Source organism: Lepisosteus oculatus, chromosome 2 (genome assembly GCF_040954835.1).
Source record: "Lepisosteus oculatus isolate fLepOcu1 chromosome 2, fLepOcu1.hap2, whole genome shotgun sequence".
Lineage (NCBI taxonomy): Eukaryota > Metazoa > Chordata > Actinopteri > Semionotiformes > Lepisosteidae > Lepisosteus > Lepisosteus oculatus.
In genome coordinates this window covers 67,336,298-67,354,250 of record NC_090697.1, presented here as the reverse complement: position 1 = coordinate 67,354,250, position 17,953 = coordinate 67,336,298, and the positions used below count along the sequence as shown (strand labels likewise).

At 37.3% G+C, this 17,953-nt stretch overlaps 1 protein-coding gene across 1 annotated transcript in view; it reads right to left on the bottom strand.

Annotated features, from left to right (window-relative positions):
* LOC102692252 (lysyl oxidase homolog 2B) overlaps window positions 1–17,953 on the bottom strand; it is a 67,044-nt gene that overhangs the window by 41,886 nt on the left and 7,205 nt on the right. Inside the window, exons 3-4 of the mRNA XM_006625566.3 lie at window positions 14,258–14,662; window positions 11,480–11,655 (exon numbers count right to left, since the gene is read on the bottom strand). Of these exons, the coding sequence (XP_006625629.2) occupies window positions 11,480–11,655; window positions 14,258–14,606 (525 nt within the window). The 5' untranslated portion in view covers window positions 14,607–14,662. The remainder of the gene's footprint in view (window positions 1–11,479; window positions 11,656–14,257; window positions 14,663–17,953) is intronic.

Sequence of the window (17,953 nt, the reverse complement as noted above, 5' to 3'; positions counted from 1 at the left end):
GTTAAAGAATTTTAGGGTGAAATTCTTAAGAGATCTGTATAAAGCAGGACTTCTCTTGTAGTCTTATTTTTTTCCTAGGAAATGCCTGGAAGTCATCAAGGATCAATCCTACGAGTCAAGCTTGTGTGGGCTACCGCTTTTAGCACATGTAGAAACACACCACATAATCTTTCGCAATATGTATCACAAAAGTAAAGGAAAATAAGTGAAACTATCATCACATTGACAAAGATTTCATAATCTATCAGCAACCATATCACCCTGCAACTCACAACTGGCAGCCCACTGAAGCTAAGCAGGTGTGAGCCTGGTCATTACCTGGATGGGAGACCTCCTGGGAAAAACTAAGGTTGCTGCTGGAAGAGGTGTTAGTGGGGCCAGCAGGGCGCTCACCCTGCAGTCCATGTGGGTCCTAATGCCCCAGTATAGTGACAGGGACACTATACTGTAAACAGGCGCCGTCCTTCGGATGAGACGTAAAACCGAGGTCCAGACTCTCTGTGGTCATTAAAAATCCCAGGGCGTTTCTCGAAAAGAGTAGGGGTGTAACCCTGGCGTCCTGGCCAAATTTCCCATTGGCCCTTACCAATCATGGCCTCCTAATAATCCCCCTCTATGAATTGACTACATTACTCTGCTCTCCTCCCCACTGATAGCTGATGTGTGGTGAGCGTTCTGGCGCACTATGGCTGCCGTCACATCATCCAGGTGGGGCTGCACATTGGTGGTGGAGGGGAGTCCCCATTACCTGTACAGCGCTTTGAGTGGAGTGTCCAGAAAAGCGCTATATAAGTGTAAGCAATTATTATTATTATTATTATTATTATTATAAGTGGATGGCAAAGCAAAAAGAAATATGCAGAGATTTAAAATTACAATGATTTAATAAAATCTGTAAATTTCAAACCTTGAACATTTAAAGAGGTAAACCAGAACTTTATGCTTTTAATTTTTCTACAGGACAGCTTGACAGCTGCCGATAAACAGACAAACTTCTTTATTCTTCACACACACCTCAGTGAGAGATTAATGTAGTTACTCCATATCTTCAAGCATCTAGAGACTCATATGACTGCACTGTGTTTAACACGCGCTGGAAAGCACACAGAATTTAGAAAGCTCAGGTTGCTTTCTATTATGCTCTTGGTTAGGAATCCAGAAGTGAGTCTCACGGTCAGAAACATATTTAACCTTTGTGCTCCACAAAGCAGAAAGCTGACAGAGGTAACCCACATCGCTCTTGATTATGACCGCCAGCTGACTGATGGTCTGGACGTTTACTTTTGCTAATGCATTTAGCCGTAGGCAAATGGTTTATGTTCTACAGACTTTCCATGCATTCTTTTTCCTTTCCTCAACAGGAAATTTCACTTATGTTTGTTCTTGATGAAAACAAACTGAAAGCACCAGGGTCTCAAGTGTATCAACAAGTGAAGGGACACATGTGACACAGTCCAGGAATCTCAGGTGTGAACATGGGCGCTGTGGGCAAGTTTTTCCAAGAACAGGCGTCTGAGTGCTTCAGAGACTGGCTGGGTTGCCATGCAATAGTGACGCCTTTGACAGAATCCAGGGTTACAGCATAGACGTAAGCAAATCAAGAATTGTCAATTCTACATTGGGGAGATTATATAAAGAAAGATAACTGGCATTCTAAACCTGAAAACAAAATAAAAACAGGTTTAAAGAAGAAGCCCTCTTCACCTTCAAGACCTTCACTACAAAAATCTAGAGAAACATTTGAGCTTCCAAAGAACAGAACTGGATTAATTCTCCACTAGAAAAAAGAAAAATAACACAAAAACTATGTTCTTTTTTAAGGTGTGAAGAATATTTACCCACTCAAGCCATTTCAGGTCTTATAATCATTTTAGGGTTCAGAAGGACAAAATGTATTCTGTCCAGATCCTCCTCAGCTGTCTAACTGTCTAATTATGTTTACACATAATCAGCTCAATCTCTCCATGTAACACAGAGAGAAAGCTTGGATTTTCAGAAGCCAACTTCTTTTGTTGCACAACAGAAGAAAAAAAAATAAAGGACCCAATTACCAGTTCTACAAATGAATTTAGATACATAACATAAGAACTGATGTTTCTGAAATTTGGAATTAGGAGGAACAGAAGGAAGAAGTATAGGACTGTCATAATTACAGGATATCAGAAGCATAAGCATCATACTGTACGCATTGTTAAATAAGTCTTGTGCTTCAGCTTGTATGCATTAATATATAGTAGCAAGAAAAATACAACTTAAACCATAGCCTCAAGGTGAAGGCTAAAGAACAGCTACAGAAAGCATATCCTGTGTAATGACAGCAATTTCACAATGAATGGTATCCTTTAACCCTGCTTGTGCCACAAACAAATAATATATTCCAAGGCCCTAAGGCAAACAACAACATCAAATAATAGGTCAACATCATGTGTACCAGACTCCGTGGACCAGGAATATTGAATTCCGGTCCTGGAGTATATTTTCCTTGTCTAGTTTTCATTCCACCTGAACTTTTTTATAGAGCTATTTACTTCATAAGACCAGCTGTCAGCTCATAAATAGCTGGGCATGGTTAGAAATACATTAGCATTAACCTTGTACAAGGTTTCGGCCCTCCTCTCATTTCAATATACTATCTTATTGACCATTCATGTGGCAGTTAGGCCCTACAAAATCTAGTAAAGCTTATTGTTTGAGTATTTGATAATGTGCCTGCATGCCAATGTCTTAGTACTGTATTGTTAAACGTCCTAGAGTATAAAACAGCAACAATTAACAGCACAAGTTGAGGACAGAGTGTTCAGAGTGTTGTTTTCTCAATTTTAAACTCTAAAAGAAGCAGCAATTTCCAAAAACAATAACTTGAGCTCTGAAAAGTCTTTGAAAATAGCTAGGCCAATTAAGGATTTAATAAAATGAAGTGATTTCAAGCTCAGTAAAAAGCAGATGACAAATGAGTAATGTAGAACAAGGATTGAAATCCTCTGAAACCCTTTGTGGAATATGTGTAGTATATTATCTGTACATGTTGTACTGAATCCAAAAGTGCACAGGGGCACAGAGACAGAAGTTACCCTTATTACAAAGTCTTAAAATGTTTATTCAAGATTATCTTTTATGTTTAAATCTCTACAAAATTTGGTATTGAACCAAAGGATAAGCCTGTGATCTGGATTGTTTGATAGTCCACATACTTACCATACATCATTTGGCCTGATAATGTCATTTGTACTTTCCTAGAAAACAGCAAATGTTATAAAACTAGTTGCTAACAGCTGGAAAACATCATCTTGATCACACTAATAGGAGTGGGATTATCATGAACAGAGGCTGGAAATGGAACATTGCCCCAAACATGCACAATTTCTAATGTACATAAACCTTTGAAAAACTTAAAAGAGACTTACTAATAGGAAATGATAAATCTAAAAACAGGTTTCCTGCTGTTTTGTAGGCTTTGTCTCCTGGGCCATAATGCATTACAAGATCTCAGTCTCATGCATTTCAGTCTTATTGATTGAAGCCTTGAAGGGAATACAAGAGACTTCTTACAAAGTATTGTCGGGAAGTGTACAAGGAAAAGAAGTTATTGATGTGACCTGGCCATTGAAGAATGAATGAGACGTAACTTGTTTTCCAAGCCCATACCCTCTAACAGTGTCATAAGTGTTCGGGATTACTTTATTAATGTTACTAACAATCTCTTAAAGAGTTAAAGAGTTTATCTTTATTACATTCTACCACTACAGCCTTATAAAATCAGGATATTTCCAAGAAATAAATGCTAGAACTTAAAAAACATGATTAGGAATGCTACTCACATGACACATGTAGGAATGGAAGCTCAGTAGACTATTCACATTTCTCTGATTAATAAAACCAGTGTCCGAACACACTTTCTATACATAAGGACAAGAAATGCTACAGTACCATGTATCCACAGTGCAATGACCACAACTTTAAAACTTGATGCTGCACCATTTTGTCCCTCATACACTTACTTTATCATAATGTTTATAATTCATTATTCTGTTGGTCATATACAGCATATGAAAATAATCTTTGCAAAAAGAAACCACAAAAAGCATGTATATCACAAATAGCAACAAATCAGACCCAGTCATAAGTAGATGCTGCTTGACTTGACATCATTAAATTATGTTTACTTAGCAGTTAGATGGTAAAAATGTAAACTAATGTTTAAGAGACTGTGGATTTTGTGGACATGTTGCCAAAGGTTGTTATTTTCCCATAACTCAGTGGAATATCAAAACAACAGTGTAGAGGACACAATTTGTTAAGTGGTGTATTGAAAACACTAAACTAAAACAAAAAACATCGTACACAACCCAGAGAGCTACAGATTGGCTTTTCGGTGTTAGAAAATGACCCATTTTTGTTCAAAGACTGTAAGGGAATACCAAATATTTTTGTGACAAAATTCCTAATTATATTTCAATAATGTTCTTCTAATTCATCAAAATCTGTTAACATTACAATAAAGATACAGACTCTTGACAGTCTGGTGCGTCTCCGTAAACTTCATAGGCATGTAACATTTTACAAGTAAACAAGACAGACCATTGGGCCCAATGTAATTGTTTGGTTGCTAGAAAACTAACAATCCAAAAGCCTGATCAAGGATTTAGCTAATGAGTTTCCAAAATGCAACTGCATAGTTTCTTCAAGACACCAACAACTCTGGAGTCAAAGGGCTGACTCTAGAGCTGACTTATTTTTTGTCCCAAATATACTTTTCCTTGACCTCTAAGTGTATCCATGAATATCATCTTGACTTCTAGAATAGTATCCAAAATTGAAGGAAGTGCTGTGAATGTGGTCATCCAACACTCAAAATCAACGTTACAATCCCCGCTTATGCAAGGGACACAAGAAACCCACATACAGTACATGTACCTTATGCCTTCCACTTTCACACTGGCACCCTACTCATTAAATAGTAGCAGTTTTGTGTCCTAGGATGCAGTTACAGTGATCATGCTGATAATTCCACATATTGTACAGCAGACTTGTAGGTTTCTTAGCCCAAGGACACCTTGGTTGAATCACACCATCACACTATCACTCCTGACAATTGCTATACAGGCAGAAGGTCAAAGGTTGATGAATCTGGAGACCAAGACACTCTCATTCCTAAAAAGAATGGTCCCTCCAGGGCAGGGTGGCTAAGGTACATTGACAGTGAAGTTGCAGAAAGATAAATTTGGAGTTTCTTGAGCTGTTCTTGGTCTATGAGCACATTTGAAAGATTTCAGCTACAGAGCCCTCCAATGGAAAACTCAGTTACCCCAAATTATGTGAAGGTTTATCTGAATCCCTATATTAGGGGTGGGGTGTGGGCATTGCATATATTTTCCATTGTGAATTCTGAATTCATCCAAGACGATTGGAAAAAAGACAGACATAAGCAGCGACTGACTATAACATGAGAAAAATAGTAAGCATTTAGCTGTAAATAGTTTTTTATAATTTAGTCTGAGTGCAGGAGGAAGTCCTTTTGATTAAAAGAAACCTCACTCTCTTCTCTTGCTAAAACAGGCTAGGCAACAGGATATTTCTGGGTTTTCCATTCTGACCAGGGTAAAGGTTAACAGCCATTGACCGAATGAGCAAGCATTCTCCCAGAGCAACAGAACAGAGAACGTATAGAAACCAAACTCCCAGAGAGAATGACCTTCCATCCCCTACAGTGTGTCATCCCTTGAAGTAAGATGCTTCCTCTCATGCTTGTTTATGAGGGAGTATGGGCATTTTTCCTGCATAGCAACTGGGTTAGACACCAATAGACTGTCCATGTGTGTGGCAAACCATTTTATTTTAAAGAGTTCTTCTTCCTCTGAACTCTTAGGTCATAGGACACTATGGTAAAATATACTATCATTTTCAAGACTTGCAAAACAGTCATGTAAACTGAGAGGCATTAAAAACACAACAAATGCTACCAGTTCAAATATGCATCTGCTTCATTTAATGTATATTTTAATGTATCTAAAGATATGTGCATTTCATATGCTGAAAAACATTTTTTATAAGAAAGGTCTTACCCCATGAATAAGAATTACTCAAACAATACTTAAAATATGATATTCACAGAATTCCATCAATACATTTTGGTGGATATAGTATCCTTTGTAGATTACATTGTTTATCGATTGAGAACACATCTTCATACAAATGATCAACATACAGTATTGAGTCTGCACATCATGTCCTTGTTATGTGAAATATATATTCTGTACATAGGTGGTATTTGAATCATCTATGCAAGTTACTGCACATGATTTGTTGTTATGGTAGGTCATAAAATAAAAAATAAAAAATATAAAATATATATACTACAAATGTGAAAAAGCTACATGTGTCATTTCCTTTGTTTCCTTGAGCACTGATCCACAAACCTTAACAATCTATTTACTGGCATAGTTAGGTTTTGAACACCCACCACAATTACCTAATTGTTTTAACATATTTTGATATGCTGTTCATAAAATCCTACTAAACCACCAATATCTTCTGTGTTCTAGATGAATGATTCACTGGTTTAAGTTACTTTACAGATATTGAACTGGAAAAAACACCTTCTTGTCTTTATTATTTTTTATAGTTCTCTGCGCCATCTTACAATTTAAGATGCAATTTTTATCAAAATTGTAACATCTGAGAGCCTCTAATGATTGATCTACTGTTGCTAATGACTGGTATAATTAACACTTACTTGTCTCGTTATGTTAACAGCTTGTTAACATTATTCCTTTCTTTTAATTAAGTGTTTCTGTGGAACAGCAGTTTAAGAGTCTTGGACAGGTCATAGTTGTAAAAAAAAAAGATTTTGTCCTTAATCTGATTTAACAGATGATTAAATAAAAAAATAAAATATCCCTAATTAGAAGAAACACTGATAAAACTAGAAGTTCTCGCTCTGAGCCAGGAAAGACATGGAATTGTAACGCACTCATAAACCATGGGGGAAAACTGACTTCTAAAAAATAAAATCTTAAATACTTCCTGCTCCTGTGCAGACACTTTATTAGACAAGCTGAGAAAATAAATTATTTTTTTTGGTATGTTTAACCAAGTGCAGAAAAGACAAACATATCATTTGTATGACTACATGGATGATTAAATTACTCCAGACTGAAGCAGGGGTATATCTACATAAAGCCATGCATTGATAGACCTGTGATCCAACCTGGTTAGTATGCTTGGAAATATGTCCTTCCAAAAATGTAGCTATTTCATGAATTCAGGAAAAGAGAGCCTTTCTTGTTCACCTCTCATGCTAACCTCAGTCTGGTTACAAAAGAATGCTATGTATGTGCTCTTTAGCAGGTCAACCTGTTCTAAAAAGAAATTATCCACTCTGTATCCTGCTCCCTCAATACTTGAAAGCCTCAAATTAATAAGAGAAAATATTTACTGAACTCAGGAATGCAGCCATTTGAAATAACTGCTGTGAGACATAAATATTGATACAAATATAAACAGGGAAAGTGAGGTTTAATATAGACACATTGTATATAATCTAACAAGGAAAAAATATCTATGGCAGGGTCTGATCTGTGTCCTGAACCATTTTAAATCCGCAATTGAAATTTTAGATGGTTGAGATGCCTTTCACATCTGCTTTTAAAACATGTTCTCCTGTGGTGAAACTTTAGATTACAAATTTAGATGCTAAAAATTATATGTTTATACCCTCTTTGGGACAGATTTTATCCTGCATTAGAATTGAAAAAATAGCTATATATATTTAGATTTCCCCCTTTTACATTAAAATGAATGCAGCCTGTGAAAATAACTGTGGTCGGCATGTCTCCTCTCCCAGTAAGTCTTCATTTTTCCCGATTGGAGCCTCTTGGATGTTCATCAAGAAAGCAAACTGCTAAAGTAGGGGCCCCTTCCTTTGGGGACTCATAATGCTAAACTCTTTTTCAAAGAAGCACGTCACTGCAGTAGTTCCTTTATAATATGCTTAATACTCCCTATGATATGAAGAGCATACCACCAGAGAACTGTCACATCCACAAAGTGTGCTGAGCAATTCTTCATTTTGCCTTTACTTTCTTGCAGGACACTACATGTGTTTCTGAACTTCACAAATTGAAAGCAGATTTGCAGTAGATCCTGAACTTATAGCTCATCAAAGAGGCTTTCTAGACTGAAGTCTCACCTTAAATTCATCTAAGACAACAGAATATTAAAATAGGTGTTTCTGGACCACTGCAAAACATCTGCATAGCTTACTTCATACATACAGCATTAAGAGTAAAACTGACTACAGGCTTCTTCATTTGCACAAGGCTTTACTTTACATGTTTTAAGAATGTTTGTTTTTTTTTGTTGCAACATTCTTGGTTTAATCTTTGCTTAAATGAAAATAAAAATTTCAAAAAAGAATGTTTTCTGTTTGGAAAACATATTTAAGTATAAACCTAAATAAATCATATTATACTCTAGAGTGAAATGTTTATCACTGCTAAAGTTTAATGTATACTTTCATGATTAAACATTTTTTTATATTAGTGAACCATTTCTAAAAAAACATCTAATGTAATGTGGTCTGATAATTCTTAAACATTTTAGCACAGTTACATTTTTTTATATACCATAAACTATTCCAGGGCTATATAAGACTAACTTCCTTGATGGATTATGTACAGTATAGGCTGTTGAATTACTTCCATATGTTAGCTTAGCCCCAAAGTCTGAATAATCATGATAAAAAAAATAATGTAGGCAGGAGTTTTATAATCTCAGGGTTTCCCTATCCTCTACACTCAACAGACCACAGAACTCTGTTGTCATTAGTTCCATTAGACAGTAAGACAGTAAGGCAAGATATGCAGCTGTAATTCATCTTATTAAAATTCCCAGAACATGTGAGACATGTCTAACGTGGACAAGACTGGCAAATCTTGGTTTGTTTAAGCCATTAGGAAAGCCCACAGTTCACATGGGGAAATGGAAAAGCTGAGCTTCATGTTCTCACTAAATACCTTAGCTGTAGACATCAGTGGCTGCCCCATGTCTAGACTTAACCTTAAACTCTGTGTTTTTTAGCCTACCATAAAGTCTCCCTGTTTTATCTACATCCAGCAGCATAAATTTGAAATACACAAGTGTGTTCCAATATATACAGTTTAACCTCTCATTTCACTTTTTACCAAGTGTACAAGTGCTGCGATGTGCTCAAGACTTTCATTTCTGTTTTTTCTTATATTTCTCCTCTCCATGATAACTCACTATTGAAGCTTAATTAGCTTGAAAAACTCATTCAGAAACACTGGTAGATACCATGGGACTGGACTCTGCTGTCATTCAAGAATATGTGTTATTTATATAGTTAATATATAGTTTGTTACACATCACATTGTCCTGGGTCTTCTGATTAAATATACTGAAAGAACAAGAAAGGTTACACACAAGAAGAGAAGATCAGTTGGCTCATCGTGCCTGTTTGGTGTCATGATCTTGATCCCTTCTCTTAAGGGCACCTGCCCCCTGTTCTGTCCCTCCTTATTTAAGCCTGGCACTCTAGCTATTCCTGGCTCAGCATTGGGAGATGGATGCCCGGAAGCTCGCCTACCAGCGGGTCCAGGAGAGACCCGATGGCATAGGCTTCATCACAGTGTTCTGGCCTCAGAGTGCCTGGCCTCATTACCCTGTTTTGATTCCCTGGCCCTGTTCCAGATCCCGTTCCGGATTTTTATCATGTTTTGTCTCGTCTTGGATGGTTCACCCGGTTTTGGACTTTGGACTGTGCCCCGGATTTCCCCCTTGGACTCTTTGACCTTGTTTGCCTTTGCCACGCCCCCCCGAGTACCAGATCACCATCGTTAAGGCCTCCTGTCTGTCAACCCGTCCTGATCCTCGTCGTCTCCTCCCTGTTGTCCTTCCCCACTTACTTACGGATTATACCATCTGCAAAGGGTCCTGAACTACGCTTCGCGGGAGCCTGGACCAGCTCCTGTTACAGAATGCTGAACCCAGAATAGCGAAAGTGCCAGGCTTAAATAAGGAGGGACAGAACAGGGGGCAGGTGCATGTAATCAACTAAAATACAAAAGAGCCGGAGCGCCCTTAAGAGGAGGGATTACGATTGTGACATTTGGTAGTTGAGTTGAGATGCAAGGATCTCATCCAGTGGTTTCTTGAAGGAAGCCAAAGTATCGGCTTCAACAAGTATGGTAGATTGTTCCACTTTCCCACAACCCTGTGGGCAAAGATATGCGTCTTATTCTTGGTTTTAAAACTGAGATGTTGATCCAATATACCCCATAGGATGTAAATGTATCAGTATTTGACAACACTTTCAATTAAAAATCTATAAGGTATGAATCACTGCACTTTTCACAGAGCTGAGACTTTTTGATGTATCGTTCATTTCATTTTAGTGAAGCACTGCAGGGCTGCATTTCCATGGAATATCCCCTGCACCTCAGATCCAAGATAACTGTGGACAAAGTCTTCCACCACCCACGTGTCCTGTTCCAGTCTTTGGAACCTGTGCTTTTACTGTATTTGTTTTTAATGTTTAATTATCCAGATGGAAAAAAGAAAACAGCCCCCTTGCAAAGAAAGGAAAAGTGCTTAATGTAAAATCAGTAGCTACAATGTGCAGCTCTGTCTAACTACCACATCTTAGAAAGTTATGAGAACAGCTCTTAACATGCTTGAGCCTGTTTTAGTTTGGTTAACATCACTCCCCTGTGCCCTGTCGGTCTACAGGAAAGAGTAACATGTAATAAAAATGACCAGAAAAACAAATCCATATATATATATAACCACCAGGTAAAAGTTACTATTCATACAATATTTGTTCAGCATGACAGGGAATTTCTTTCTGTGGCAAAATAAATACCTCAAAATCCCTTTTGTGGTATTTAAATAGCTGACGACACTGTCCAACCATCTGGATGTATTCTGGTCATGTTTCCTTTGATGTAAAGTAGACTTAATTCTACAAATGTCTTGTGTCTTGAAAAAGAATAAAACATATTACAGATTTTTTATCTTCACATAAAAATATGAAATGTTTCCCATTTCTTACTGTGGGTGAACTACTCATCTAATTTACTTACTGGAGCATTTGCTCACAATGGAAAATTGGACGCAATCCTCTCACAAGACTTTAAATAAAATACACCTACAATTTACAATTATGTCTACTTTATTTCTCTTTTCCAGACCTATACTGTTACCAGACATTTACATTTCTATCATTTATTTTAGAGCTATCACAACACATTATTTTCTAGAGCCAAAAAGCAAGTAGTTTACCAATTGAAGCAGTTTAGTCCTTCTGTAAATACCCTCAACAACAGCATTTCTCCTGTGTTTATGAAAAATAGAACTGAAAAGTAATTCTTGCACTGTACTGGTACTGAGCCTTGAAAAGAGCCCGTTAAGCCTGTGTAGAGAAATGCCATTAGGGAAATGGCTTTAAATGTAAAGGCTTTACCTCGATGTTGTTGGTCAAACTGTTGATGAACTTGAAGCCTGGGATCCTCTTGTCACTGCAAACCACACCTACATCTTCTGTGTGCTTGCAATCTGACACCCCAAAGCCATTGGAAGAGCAAAGAGCCAAGCTCTTCTCTTTTCCTGTACAGTGAACATTGTCCAGCCAGATACGGCCTATAACACAAAGAAAGGCAGACAATGGGAATCCATGGCTGATATACAGTATGTAGAAAGCTATCCTGGCTCATAGCCCAGATTTCGAAGTTACTCATAGATAACATTCCTTTTCCAGGTCATCATCACAAGCTGTTATATCACTACCTAGTTATTAAAAATGTAATGGACTGGGTGGGATATTCCACATTCCAGACATATGGCATGAGTTAGCTGTCTCTGGGAACACATTAACTAATAACAGGAAAAAAAGACAACTGCCAGAGAGGGATAGTTTAAGAACAAATGGCACATTGTCTTGGCTGATTCCATTAACAACAGTCCAGAGATAAACAGGCAGACTGTGGCAGTGGAAGTGTGATGGAGGAATTTCCTTTAAGACTACAATTAAAACTCCAGTGCAGACTGCCAGCAACTTCATAGCTTAGTAATACACTGACAAAGACCTTGAGCCAACCATTTTTACAGCAACAATGCAAGACCACACATTGTTAGGATTTTAATTGAAGACTCTTAGGAAATCAGTGTCAAAATTTAGCCATGGCCAGATTATTCCCCTGAGAGAGTCCAATAGACCAACCAATACCAACTGCAGACACCTGCAACAGGCTACAGCTGGACAGGAAAAGTCGTGGAACATCCTACAGCACTCAAGTCTATGCATTAACACAGATAGTGATTGAGAGGTCATATTCAATGCTAACTTCATACTGTACTTCCATTTTGTCCGTTTATAACGTGCTTATCACATCTCTTGAAAATGGTTGTATAGTCTGCACTTCTGCTCACATTTTCTGTGAGTTTGTTTCATATCTACTGTATGTTTAAAATGTTGGATTAAATCCATTTGCCATGTTGCTTTTTTTTGTTCATCGATGTATTTAGAAGACAAAGCTGCTGGTTGTAAAGAAACACAACCACAGTCAATCATGTTGAGAAACAAACTTTCTTTACAGAAATTTTTTATTTTTGTAAAGAGACAACTGGGCAAAGAAAAGACAAAAATAATATCTTACAACGGAAACATAATTCTGTGAAATACTCTATTTATTTTAAAAAGTAGAAATATATTTCTTCTAGAGCAAAATACTTTGTACGTTGTACAGTTACTGTAGTTGCTTACAAAGCTCCTTATACACATCTCAAAGCTGAATGCAAGAGAAAAGGTCTGTAGGGTTTCCCAGAGAAAAATAACTATTGTGGTATTATATAAAACAGTCAGGGCAGTATTTCAGTTACATACAGTACATGCAGCTATAGCTCTGCTGCCCAATACTTCTGTTGGACCAAGTTAGGAATTTACTTGAAAATATAGTAGACAACCCAGATCAACAGTCAAAGTTATAAATCAGGTTATCAGTGGCACTCAAACGTCTTGAAAGTGAAACGTGTTATATCAGAAAGGAAATGCAGTAATATAACAGTCCAAATCTATGCTGGTGAAGTGATCCAATCAGACATGTACAGTATATGGAAAGTCTCCCCCGTTTGCATTAGAACCAAAATGAGCAGGAAAAGTGTTTAACTGCTGAAATCTGCATCTGGGTTTTATTACAATGCAGATTCATAATTATCGAAAAAGCCTAAAGGCCTTAAAGTTTAAGTGTTGTACTTATGGCTCTCGCTGTGATTTATGGAGTTGGGAAAATTGTAGCACATAATATACTCTCAAGTTAGCACAGAATGCATGTCCTACTATCTACCTGTATGTCAAATTTACATTTTTTAATACCTTACATTTTTTTTATACCTTACTATGGTATTAGTTAAATTGTTGTATTGTGAAAAAAAAACATTTCATGAGAGAAAAAACACAATAAAAAGAAAGTGTATATAGTTGGAATTATAATTTGAAACATTGTGAAGAGAACTTCATGGCATATGAAAGGATATGATTTAGCATGACAAGAGATGATCAAATTATTCAAAATGTTTGGATCTTAATGATGCTATAATCTCCTAAAAGGTGTTTTTAAAATTCCACACTGTGCAAGAATAGGTTTCCAGTTTCTAGTCTGCTTCCACTTAAAATGTAGAAAAACCCCTGAGAATAATTTTGCCTAGTAGCGATCAAATCGAAACACAGATTATTAACTGACTATATCTGGAAATAACATTTTTCTTTCTATGCCACAACAGATTTTGAATATGCCCATCCAGAAATGCATAGTACATTTCAGATTAAAACAAAGTGCATGTGACAAAATTGCCTCTTTTGAAAATTCCATATTTATTTTTATAGCCTCATGAGTTTTAAAATGCTAGCTGTCAATCAACTTGGCTTACTGCTATAGCTGTAGTATAAGCAGCCACTGAAACATGCTTCCATTTGTGACAATGAAAGCTTACAAATGCATGCCCAGCCATAGAAACTGCTCCTGTGAGTCACACTGAGTGACCAGATCACCTCTGACCCCGGCAACATTTCAGCAGATATGCCTGGTCACTTAGAGAATCCCAGTCACAATTCCCTAACCAGTCAGTGATCTCTGGAGTACAGCGGCCCAACCTTTGCTAAGGGAAAACGTCTTGAACCGGCTGAGCTTCTCCAATGCTTCCACACAGTTTGATTTTTGAGTGCTTTACAGACGTCTGGCCTTACCTTCTCCCTTGCCATACTTCGAGGCTGGGGACCATGAGATGGCTTCGAGATACCCAAGCTCCCTGCACACCACCTGGGCGGCATGAATAGAGAAGTCGTCGTCACAGACGGTGCCCCACTCCCCATTGTAGAACACCTCCACGCGCCCTTCGTTGTGCTTCCGTTTGTCACCTGTGAGCCTCAGCTGGATTTTGGGGGTGTCAGGAGGCAGCTGGGGGGGCTGGTAGTGCTCTTGCGCGGGCCCTGGGTAGCCCTCTGGGTAACCCCATTGCTCATATTGAGCTTGGCACAATACGCTGAGCCAAAGGACAGCAGCCAAGCAGCAGATCAAACAGGCAGGGGGGGACATGGCAGCAGCTCTGTAGCCTTCTGTAGATGTTCCTCAGAGAAACAACAGGAGGTTTCCTGAAAGATAAAAAAAAACGTTTAAAAAAAACTATTATAATACTCATCAATTAGATATATGACTGGTGATACTTTTGTAAGTGTCTACCTGTCTTTACATCTTCTATTATTAACCTCAAAGTAAGCTTATTCAGTAACAAAATGAATTCATTGATGGTATAGATACATTTAACAAATTTCTAATTAAGCACAAAATCATGAACTTTGTGAAAGTACTGTAAGTCACCATGTTGTCACAAACCCCTGGTCTCACCACGGGCAGGAGCGAGAGTCTGTGCAAACTGTGATGTGAAGTGGCCCTTCCTGCTCGCTAGTCACTGTAATTACTAGTGTAATGCAATGTACGAGCGAATAAGTACAGGTTGTGCAGCAGACATCTCACCACAGAAAATTTCCAGTGTGATCTGCATTGTAGAGTTAACAAGTAAGTTTCACTTATTGGAAAATGAGATTTTTTCACAAGCCTGCTTGTTGAGGTCCTTTGGTTAAAAAGATACTGTAACGGGATTCAGACAAACATCTTATGTTCATCTAAGTCTAAATGCAGAAGAACATGACAGCTGTCAGGGCTGTCCCTAAAGGAGTGTGAGGACCAGGGCCTCTCCTCCTTTTATCACCAGACACCATCCCCTGTAATACAGCCCTACCATCACCCCTCCCTGTGATGTAATTAATAAAATAGTTACTACAAATATCTAGGACTTAGCTGTGCAAATCACAGTACTCAGGATATATACTGTGAAATGCACATTTAATAAACAAAATTCACAGAATACACACAGCAGTAGCTAGATTAAATTTGAGCTTTTTAGAAGGATACAGTTCCAGTTTAAACATTAGTTTATATTTTGATAATTGCTTAAAATGAAAAACATATAAAAAACGCTGTCAGTGAACCGTGTAGGTGTACAATGTGGTAGTGTTTCTAGAAAGTGTTTTATTTTTGATAAATTCAGCAAGTATCTTAAATTAAACTCATTTTATTAGTGTCTATGTGATGTATAAGCATACAAATAATTGTTCTGTTTAACTTACCACGGAAACGTTTTAAGATTTACAGGCACATACAAGCTGGCATTTAAAGGCAAATAATATCACTTTCTAAGTATTTAATGCCCCTTGTATATATATTTGCTTGTATGTTTGTTGCATGCCTAATTAGAATTGCGTCTGACATCTTGATGTCACAGCACGGGGCTTTCCAGGAGCCTGGAGAACTTGCCTCAGTTCGCCACAGTTACGAAACTTTAAGGTCATCTTTGACAGCAACGTCAGCTTGTTAAAGATAAGACTGACTTGAAACAAAAAGGACCAATATACTGTATATTGTGATTTAAATAGATTTACAGCAATGGTCTTAGCAGTTGTTACCTGCTGTGTTGATACTAATTCATCTGCAGGTAACAACACTGTAAAAGTGTAGAAATGGAGAATGACCTGGGCTGGCTATATCATTACATAAAGCTTATCTGGATGCCTTCAATCATCTGTAGCTTTAACTGTGACTGTTTAGTTGGCTTCAGTGATAAGAAAGCCAACTCTACAATATACATTTAAAACTGGGATCTCCAGCCTTTTTCTTGGAGAGTCTGGATCCAATACATTTTTAGGTTTCACCCTAAAATGTTCATGTTCCTATAAAGTAGTAACATATGTACAATACCTTATTGATCAATCAAGCAAGCAATTGGTTAAGGAAATTCCATGTGATCACTAAATTACTACATTTAACAAAACACCTGAAAATGATCACAGCCAATTTGTTCTAAGACTTTAGAAAGTGGTGATTTAATGGTCACCATGAGCAGGGTTAGAGATGTCTGATCTAAGATTTCTAACTGAATCACTTCACAGTGGTGCTAGACAACAGCATGATTGTTTTGATTTATAATACAGAAAAAAATGTGAAAATTAACTGTGAGTGCCTGTTTACTTGGGGTGCATAAAGCACAGATCTGTTAACAACATTAAAATGTATAAAAGCTAAACCTATGGAGAAAAAGAAGTCTTCCAAATCTCAATCTCTCACAAATGAAAGCAATCCTAAATGAAGACTTCCTTCCTGTTGAATCCTAATGGGCTTAACATTCCCTTTAGCAAATACACCAATGTTAAAAAAGGATTTGGGGGACTTTTTTCATGTATGAACTGCTTATTGAACAAAAGAGTGGAAGCAGGTACACAGTTTTGCTCCAAACAGACCCTTGATCAGTATTCTACAGAGAACAACTAACAAACTACAGCCCACTATCAAGGGTGAAATATAGTTCAGAAATGACTTAACACACACCCTCTTATGTTTCCACTAAAGACTGGATAATCTCAAAATCAATATTTTATTTTTTATATAAACTGATGGGCTTTTATTCTGCAACTTTACAACTTTAAAATATTGTTTGTTTGTTTTTTTCATTTGGAGCAATGAACCAACTTGGGAAACAATCCTAAAAGAATATAGACTGTGAGGTTTGTTCCTTGAGGTTGTGGGATTGTTTTTTTTCTGAACAGGCTAATGGAAGCTTGAAATGCATGTTCCAGAAGATCCATACAGTATGTTCTTAAAAAGCCTGGAAACTAATGTGGTAAACATCATGTGCATGAGAAAGTGTCACCCCATCTGTCATACATACTGTAAACATAACACTTCAGGCATTACATTGCAGCTGTACAGCTGATTTTATATCCATGGAGCACAATGTGGAAATTATAGAGCATCCTGGTAATGTTATAGCCTTCTAGGATATATTGTCATTATCTATTAGGATATAGTACTCATGGTTCTATTTGTACTATATGTATACCAAATTTCCTAGCTCCATGATTCCCATTGGCCTATTAATGGAATAAAAACCTCATAAAACAAATTGCAAAAAGAAACAAAATGTTGTCTGTAATGATTCTGATACTTATTTGTTAAGCCCATATTATATTTTTTGCCCATGCAAGCTTTCCACTTCATTATTAAACTGCATTTTATTCAGACATTTAATTGTATTGTTCCCTCTACTGTTTGGTGTATAATATGTATCCTGCATTGTAACTTCATCTATGTTTAATCTATTACATGGGAGACTTTCTTTTTCAGTCTTTCACTTCAGATCTTCACAACCTCAGACTCCTTATAGCCCTAGAGTCTATGCTGAATGATATCTGCAATGTTATTTCTTCAGAGCTTTTGTGATTTGTGGCATGACACTGGCTACACTGGGGTCTCAGAGGAAGTGACCCCCATATTCTGGCAGGAAAGTGAAGTCATTATGGTTTGTTGTGATTACAAACAATTAATTCTGC